The sequence below is a fragment of the Bos mutus genome, chromosome 3, assembly GCF_027580195.1.
Source record: "Bos mutus isolate GX-2022 chromosome 3, NWIPB_WYAK_1.1, whole genome shotgun sequence".
NCBI classification, from domain to species: Eukaryota; Metazoa; Chordata; class Mammalia; order Artiodactyla; family Bovidae; genus Bos; species Bos mutus.
In genome coordinates, this window is record NC_091619.1 from 68660584 (window position 1) to 68670145 (window position 9562).

The 9562-nt window shown below is 37.3% G+C and overlaps 1 protein-coding gene across 1 annotated transcript in view; it reads left to right on the forward strand.

The window, feature by feature from the left end:
• LRRIQ3 (leucine rich repeats and IQ motif containing 3) overlaps window positions 1–9293 on the forward strand; it is a 207496-nt gene extending 198203 nt beyond the window's left edge. Inside the window, exons 7-8 of the mRNA XM_005891471.2 lie at window positions 1198–1927; window positions 8889–9293. Coding sequence (XP_005891533.1) covers window positions 1198–1927; window positions 8889–9045 — 887 coding nt within the window. The 3' untranslated portion in view covers window positions 9046–9293. The remainder of the gene's footprint in view (window positions 1–1197; window positions 1928–8888) is intronic.
• Window positions 9294–9562: the final 269 nt, after the last annotated feature.

A 9562-nucleotide genomic window follows, 5' to 3' on the forward strand; every position in this document is an offset into this window, starting at 1 on the left:
TGCAGTTTTAATAGAGAGTGATAATCAATCAACTATGGGAAACATTTTTTCTAAAGATTAATCAGCATTTTTTTTCACCTATATTTGCTACCTGAGCCTCACTTCATCCACCGGCTTGTCAGAAAATAAATAATGAACAATAATGTGATTCATTTAGATTGATATATTGGATGGATTGGCTATGATAAAAAAGTAAACCTAGAAATGTATGTTGATTAAACGTAATTGCCTTTTATTTCTGGCTTCCATAAGAGTCTAAGGTGGATAATCCTGATCACTAAGTACTTTTTTGAAAAATCAGGTATTCAGGGAGCCAGAGTCCGTCGATCTACCATCTTCTAGCACTTTATCCTCATCTCTGTGCAGTGGGTCAGAAGCAGAAAGAAAATACAGAAGAAGCACATTTGTGTCTTAATAGCCTTGGTCCAGATATTACCCATATAACTTTTATGCACACTGTCCTGGATAAGACTTAATCTCATGGCCACACATAAGAATAGAGGAAGCTGAGAGATTTTGTTTCTTTGTATGTTCAATGAAGAGAAAAACAATTTTGATGGCAACTCTTAGTTCTCACTAGAGTTAAGAAAAATAAGGTAAAATGAATTACAAAGTCTTTTACAAATGTGAGATAATAATTATTGTTGTTTGGTTGCTAAATTGCATCTGACTTTGTGTAATCCCACAGATGGCAGCCTGCCATATTCCTCTGTCTATGGAATTCTGCAGGCAAGAATACTAGAATGGGTTGCCATTTTCTGCTCCGGTGGATCTTTCTGACCCAGGGATTGAACCCACATCTCCTGCATTGCAGGTGGATTCTTGTACTACTGAGCTACCAGGGAATCCCAAGATAATAATAACTATATGTAAAAATGATATGTATAATTACATACTTAGTATAAGATAAAATGCTGCTACTGAGTCAGAGCAAGTTAAATAATTGTGAGAAATAATAAAGGAAATACAGTAATCTCTGTATTTCTTTGTTAAAAGTTCCAATAGTGATTTTTCTCTCCAAAATCATGATTAAATCACAAACTGAAAAGGAATATCAGTTGGGAAAATGTTTCTTAATAAGGTAAATAGTAGGTTCTTTTCAACTTTATTAATGTAGCTTTCAAAACATTTGGGACAGAAAATAAACTGTGCTTAACACTTGCGTAATGGATTATATTTGTCTGTTGTGTGATGTAGGTCAGAAAGAGTCTGAAGATGAAACTGAGGATGAAGAATTGGATGTCAGTTTTAGGATATCAGTGTTCAAACTACCCATACATACTTTAGATTCATTGAGATATGCTGCACTATTGAGAGCAAAAGAACAAGATTATTTTCCTACGTATGCCCAGCCATTTTCTCCTGCTCATCAAAAGCCAGTAGTTAAAATAAAAGACATGCTGATGGGAAAGAAAATAAGAAGAGAGTTTTTGGCAACACACAGAGCTGGTATGAAACTCCAACCACTTTGTGATGTTGATAAATATTTCTCAGAACAAAAGAAGCAGGAAAGCAGTAAAAATAAAGTAACAGCTGTAAGCATGGCACAAATGGCCCAAGAACGAAGTAGAATAAATATTAGAGAAAATTTAAATAATAAAATATATGCTACACATAAACTGACTGCAAGAGATGATGAGATAATTCAGGATGGTTTACAACAACTTTATCAGGATAGATCCAGCTACCTTGAGAAAGTTAAAGAGAGAAGAGCTCAGTTCCTGGAAGAAAAAAAACAAAAGGCTAAAGACCGCTTATTAATTCAGAACCTAAATAATGAGCGCACTCTTTTGACCGAAGGAATGATTGCAATTGACAGATTGAAGAATAAGCAGGCTGCCTTGAAAGAGAAAAGTCTGATTGTTCAGCAAAAACTGGCAACTGAAAAGTACCAAAGGGATTTACTTAAACAAATGAAGGAAATTAGGTAGGTACAGTTTTTATATAATAGTAGCTGTCAAGTTGTCAGGGAGGAGGAAATTTGCCTCTGCCTTCTAGGTTCTCCTGGCTGGTTTAAGAATTAAATTGATATAAGACAGAGTAATGGAGAAAATCAAACAAAAGTTTAATAACATCTATACATGGGAGAGACCCAGGAAAACTGAGTACCCCCCAATAGCTGAAGCCATCACCTTCAGCTAAATATAAAAGGAGATATTGGGGACAGAGAACCAATTATGAGAGGTTACCAGGAAAAGCACAGTGAAAAAAGGTAAGGTTGACAGATCTCAGTCATTGTCTTCTCCATCAAGTTTCTAGAGCTTTGGTCATCCACCTCTTCCTCAACTTAGAGTTGTAGGAAAGCTCAAAGAGATGGAAAGACACATAATACTAAAGGGTACACGAGACAGGACCCCAGTGATTTTTTTACCCTTTCTTACCCTTGTATATTCTTCACACAGGTTTGTTCATTTTTTTTTTTCTGATATTAGATTGAGTCTTGTCAGCCATTTTTATCCTGGTGATATTTTAAGTGGTCAAACCATGAATACATATGTTTAAGGCTTATCTAGAAATACATAAAGATCATGAAAGTGAAAAGTGAAAGTGTTAGTCCCTCAGTCATGTCTGACTCCTTGCGACTCCATGGACTATAGCCCGCCAGACTCTTCTCTCCATGGTATTCTGCAGGCAAGAACACTGGAGTGAGTCGCCATTTGCTTCTCCAGGAGAACTTCTTGACCCAGAGATCAAACTCCAAGTCTCCTGCATAACTGCTTATTTCATTTACATTTTTAAATGCTATTGTTTTCAAAAGTCGTCTGTGCTACAAAGAAGTATAAAATAAAAAGAAAGCATTTGTCTTTTCCTCAGTTCAGTTCAGTTGCTCAGTCATGTCTGACTCTTTGCAACCCCATGAATCACAGCATGCCAGGCCTCCCTGTCCATCACCAACTCCCAGAGTTTATGCAAACTCATGCCCATCGAGTCGGTGATGCCATCCAGCCATCTCATTCTCTGTTGTCCCCTTCTCCTCCTGCCCATAATCCCTCCCAGCATCAGGGTCTTTTCCAATGAGTCAACTCTTCACATGAGGTGGCCAAAGTATTGGAGTTTCAGCTTTAGCATCAGTCCTTCCAATGAACATCCAGGACTGATCTCCTTTAGAATGGACTGGTTGGAGCCCCTTGCAGTCCAAGGGACTCTCAAGAGTCTTCTCCAACAACACAGTTCAAAAGCATCAATTCTTCGGCACTCAGCTTTCTAAACAGTCCAACTCTCACATCCATACATGACCACGGGAAAAACTATAGCCTTGATTAGACAGACCTTTGTTGGCAAAGTAATGTCTCTGCTTTTTAATATGCTATCTAGGTTGCTCATAACTTTCCTTCCTAGAAGTATGCATCTTTTAATTTCATGGCTGCAGTCACCATCTGCAGTAATTGTGGAGCCCCCAAAAATAAAGTCTGACACTGTTTCCACTGTTTCACCATCCATTTCCCATGAAGTGATGGGACCAGATGCTGTGATCTTCGTTTTCTGAATGTTGAGCTTTAAGCCAACTTTTTCACTCTCCACTTTCACTTTCATCAAGAGGCTTTTTAGTTCCTCTTCACTTTCTGCCATAAGGGTGGTGTCATCTGCATATCTGAGGTTATTGATATTTCTCCCAGCAATCTTGATTCCAGCTTGTGCTTCTTCCAGCCCAGCGTTTCTCATGATGTACTCTGCATATAAGTTAAATAAGCAGGGTGACAATATACAGCCTTGACATACTCCTTTTCTATTTGGAACCAGTCTGTTTTTCGATGTCCAGTTCTAACTGTTACTTCCTGACCTGCATATAGGTTTCTCGGGAGGCAGGTCAGGTGATCTGGTATTCCCATCTCTTTCAGAATTTCCCACAGTTTATTGTGATCCACACAGTCAAAGGCTTTAGCATAGTCATTAAAGCAGAAATAGATGTTTTTTCTGGAACTCTCTTGCTTTTTCCATGATCCAGCAGATGTTGGCAATTTGATCTCTGGTTCCTCTGCCTTTTCTAAAACCAGCTTGAACATTTGGAAGTTCACGGTTCACGTATTGCTGAATCCTGGCTTGGAGAATTTTGAGCATTACTTTACTAGCATATGAGATGAGTGCAATTGTGTGGTAGTTTGAGCATTCTTTGGCGTTGTCTTTCTTAGGGATTGGAATGAACACTGACCTTTTCCAGTCCTGTGGCCACTGCTGAGTTTTCCAAATTTGCTGGCATATTGAGTGTAGCATTTTCACACCATCATCTTTCAGGATTTGAAATAGCTCAACTGGAATTCTATCACCTCCACTAGCTTTGTCTTTTCCTAGTTAAAAGCAAATTTATAACTATTTACTGAGGTACTTTATATCTTTTTAAGTATGAAAAATATTTTATATTTTCTCCTCCAAATTTTACAAATATTTTCCTTAATGTATACCATGTTGGGGAGGGGGAGAAAGATTTGGAGACAAATTTTTATAATTTAATAGAAAATATATTTTGGAGGAACGAATGAAAAGAGAATGAAAGCTGGTGTCTTATATCACAATACAAGTCTAGCACAAATCAGTGTTAAAGAAAATTTAATCAACTTAATTTTATTACATAAAATTGAATATCTGGCCATCATTAATTTGTAGAAGATACAGAGTCAAGTAAGCTTCCTGATGTATATTAACTGAATTATCTCTTCTTGTAAGCTGCTGCAAGGATATCCTTGAAAGCACACAGGAATAAGGCAATGTTCTGATTATGTCAGTAATGTTTCCTAAAAGGCATTATGAGTCTTATTATAAACATTTTCAAATAAAGATTGAGTATCAGTGTGCAGAAAAAAGCTGTGACTCAAATAAGTAAAATCTGTGTAAAGACTTCAGAAGTTTTTCACTTTTTTTTTTTTTTTGCCAGTTGAGTCTTCATTAATGTATCAAACACCACTAAAAGCATTCTAATGAATCTCAATAGCTAGCGAAGTCATTACTGAGAATATAGCTTCATGATCCTGTTCTGGAATGAGGAAAAATGAATGAAGAAAGGGGAACTGCAAAGCTCTAGTTTAGGAAGTTGATAAAATACCCACAGGAGTGTTTAAGAATGAATTTAAAAGAGTCTTTAAAATGAAAGGAGTTTTATATCAGGTAAAAGCCTGGTCGTAAGTTTCCCCAAATATTCTTGTCCCTACTCTAAAAAAAGTGATGACACTGCTCAGGGCAGATTTTGTACCCATTTTAGAGTAGAGTATCATTTAGCTTGGAAGATCTGGCACCTAAGGTAGTTGTCCAGTTACATCGTCTTCTTCTTGTCCTTAATTTTTGTCATCAGTTGACCTCCTGTCATTCCCTGTAGTCTTTCTATGTTGATGCATGAAGCTTTCCTTTATCCAGCTTCTGCCTTTGTCACAGTTAACTTTGGAATTCATAAGAACAGTCTCTTAATTGCCTAACCTAAACATTTTTGAATCCCAACAGCCTTTTAACTCATTTCCACAATCATACAAGTGCCCCCTTATCTCTTGGAACTGCCCCACCTCTTAAATTTTAAATTACTGTATATTTATTTATGACTAAAATCTTTTATATTTTCAATTCTTTTTTTCCTTTCCTTTCCCCACATGTATTCTTCAAATATATTATGACACTCACCCCTCAAATAGCCCTTCTTATAGACTTTCTAATGTAGCTTCCTGGAATATTACATTGAATTCTTTTTCCCATTTCATCCAGTGTCTCTGATGTCCTTTCCTTTCATTGCCTCCACCATGCTAACCACCTCAGCCCGTACATTGGAACAGTCCAATTATGTCTCTTCGTTTTTTGTATTCAGGTAAAAATGGCTGGAAGGCATCAGTGACTTGTAAATTTATGCTGATTTCAATTCTGTGGCCTCCAACTTTAGCAGTTCTCTCAAGTGCTTGCTCTTTCTCTCATTACCTACAAAAGATTTCAAACTTCATCAGCTATAGAGCTTCCTCTGCAAATGCCACCTCTGACCTTTCCTCCGCAGCAAGTCACTCACTTTATCCCAAAGGAATTTTAGTCCTTCAAGCTTGAATTTGTTTCACTTTCTCTTGCACTATCTATAAAATTCTGTGTGCATGCATCCTAAGTCACTTCAGTGGTATCACAACTCTTTGCAACCCTATGGACTGTAGCCCACCTGGCTACTCTGTCCACAGGATTCTCCAGGCAAGAATACTGGAATGGGTTGCCATGCCCTCCACCAGAGGATCTTTCCAATCCAGGGGTCAAACCCACATCTCTTAAGTTGCCTGCATTAGCAAGCAGGTTCTTTACCACTGGCACCACCTGGGAAGCCCATAAGATTCTACATATCCTATATTTATTGTTTCATGGTTCCTATGTTCCTGTTAATAATTCCTCTGTTGTTGCTATTAGTTAGTCTTGAAATGGGTAATGCAAGACCTCTGTGCTAGGCAGAATTATGGCCCCCAAGAAGATACCATGCCCTGATCCCTAGGACTATGAATAGGATAAGATACGGGAGTGGGTAGCTATTCTCTTCTCCAGGGGATCTTCCTATCCCAGGTCTCCTGCATTGCAGGCAAATTCTTTACCATCTGAGCCACCAAGGATGACCACTGTTCGGGGAGGAGATGGAATTTCCTCTTTCCCCGTTAGTTCCTTTTGGCTGGCGATTAAAATAGCATAAGATAGATTGACAGGAGAAAATCAAGTTACATATACAAAGGGAATCCACATAAGCATGAAGAATTCCAAAGACATCAAGGCAGATACACCGTAACTTGCCTTGATGTCTTTGGAAATCTTCATATGTGTGTGTGTGTGTGTGTGTGTGTGTGTGTGTGTGTATATATATACTCACACTCTAGACTGAGGAGAAGAGGGTAGGGGCCTGAGGTTTCAAAGAAGTAAGGTCATTCACAGGAAGAGCCAAAAGAGTTAATGTTTGATAAAAAATGTTTACAGGGCCATCCAAAAACAATAGTTGCAGACTAAATTTTGATCAAATGGGCTTTGCTAGGTTCCTCCCTGTCTACAATATCTAACACTTTATTGTAGTTATCTATGATGACAGCTTCTTCCTGGAACATACCCTCAATTTTAAATTCTTTTAGGCAATAAGGGGAAAGTTCAGAGATTATATTGGGCCTAGATGGTTTTTAGCTCAAAATAATTCTCGTACCAGAGTGGCACATCTTGGGAAACCTGGCTTTGTCCCCATCAATACTATACTGTGGATGTGCTACCTTATGTGGTAAAGGGACTCTGCACCTGTAATTGAGGTTTGACCTTAAAATAGGAAGATTATTCTGGATTATTCAGGTGGGCCCAATATATCTCATGAGTCTTTAAATGCGGAAGCAGAAGAGAAAGTCAAGAGACTCAAAGTAGAAGGAAGATTTGACACAACATTGCTGACTTGAAAATGAGAGGAGTCATGTAGGAAGAATGAGAAGGAAATGAATTCTGACAACTAGCAATCTTGGAAAGAGGACCCCAAGACCTGAATGAGAACCATACCATGGTTAACACCTTATTAAATGTTGGGTACACCAGGATTTTAAATGCATTAATTCATTTAGTCCTTCACTAAATCCTATGAGTTGAATTATTCCCTTTTAAAAGATGAAGAAAATGAGGTAGAGAGAACTTAAGTAACATTCAAAATCATGTGGTCAATAAGTTGCAGACTTTCTAGACTTAGGCCTCTCTTCCACTCCCCAAATCCATGTTTCTGAGTATACTTAAATACAAATATATGTATAATAATATATATTTCATTTATATATTCATATACCTTTATTTCTCTTTACCTTCTAAATGTCTCATAATTATACCTTATTTATCTTTGTTTCAAGCATCTAGGGATAGTGCGGAGAAGGCAATGGCACCCCACTCCAGTACTCTTGCCTGGAAAATCCCATGGACAGAGGAGCCTGGTAGGCTGCAGTAAATGGGGTCGCTAGGAGTCGGACACGACTGAGCGACTTCACTTTCACTTTTCACTTTCATGCATTGGAGAAGGAAATGGCAACCCACTCCAGTGTTCTTGCCTGGAGAATCCCATGGTCGGGGGAGCCTGGTGAGCTGCCGTCTATGGGGTCGCACAGAGTTGGACATGACTGAAGTGACTTAGCAGCAGCAGCAGCAGCAGGGATAGTGTCAAACATTATAGTATATAACTCTTGAATGAATGAGTATTAATTAAATAATTCTCCTAAGGCCGATGGCATTTCTCAAATTTGCCTGAGTAATCTGGTTCATATTTCTCTAACATAGTAAGAGTCTTTATTGGTCTGCTAGGGCTACCATAGCAAAATATCACATATTAGGTTATTTAAGCAACAGCAATTTGTTTTCTCAAGTCGTGGAGAGTAGAAGTCCAAGATGAAGATGTTTTTAGGTTTGGCTTCCCCTGAGGCCTTTCTCCTTGGTTTGAAGATGGCTACCTTCTCACTGTGTCCTCACATAACCTTTGTTTTATGTGTGTGTATCATTGATGTCCCCTCATAGTCTTATAAGGACACCTCTAAAAGACCTTTCTCCAAATACAGTCACATTCTAAGGTACTGTGGGTTAGTATTTCAACATGTGAATTTGTGGAGTACTGTCCACAGATAGCGTCCTAGATAGAGCTTGGATTTAGTGAGGCTTAAGTAAAAATTCTGCAAATCATGGCAGGGTCTGGTTTAGATGCCACTTTGGGAATCTAAGCCAGTGTTTTTAAGAATTCTCAGTTACAGCTAATAGAAAACTTAGAAATATTAGCCAAAAATGAATATTACTTAATGATATAATAAAATTTAATTCAGTAAGTAGAGCTTTATCTTTCTCCCATTTGTATGTATCTATTTTGAAGATCTAATTATAGTTACAGTTTGATTGATTGTTATGGTTTTAGCTGTTTAAAAGTATCTCATTCTGTTACCTTTCTTTTTTCTTAGGGCTCAAGAAATACATAAAAGACACTGTGAAGAAAAGTTTGTTTATGATATGATTGCCTTTCAGAAAGCTTGTGAAAGACTTCAAGATGCTAGAACAAAAGCTGCAATTGTGAAAAAGAATTTAGTCACTAAGGTTCCTGATGGAATGACAAAGTGAACTGAAGCCAGATCACATTCTGTGGTCATTTTGAATTATGGCCATTGTTTAGTTAAAGGACTTTGAAATAATACTGTTAAAGAAAAAGTGCTCTATGTCACAAGATTGATTTGTATATATATCTTCTAAAATATAAAGAAAAATTAAAATGTATATCTTCTTGATCATAATTTAACTTAAATCACGCTGACTTGGCACACCTAAAGATTCCTTATATATCTAGATATCCAGAGAACAATGAAAGCTGACTTAATTTATTGCAGGAATTATTGCAAAGCCATTACTTTTATTGTTTCATATCATGAGTTCAGCAATTTGTAATCTATTTACAGCTTCTATGGCAACCTTTGAATAGTTTTTGTGGTCCCAGCTGTTGACTTTTATTAAGACACTGTATTCTTTGATCAATTTCATAGCCTGCTTTCATATATTAAATTATATTTCATGTTTATTTTATTAAAACAATTTCTTTTCTCAAAATAAAAGTTTCACCATTATATCGGTGACTTGTGTTCTT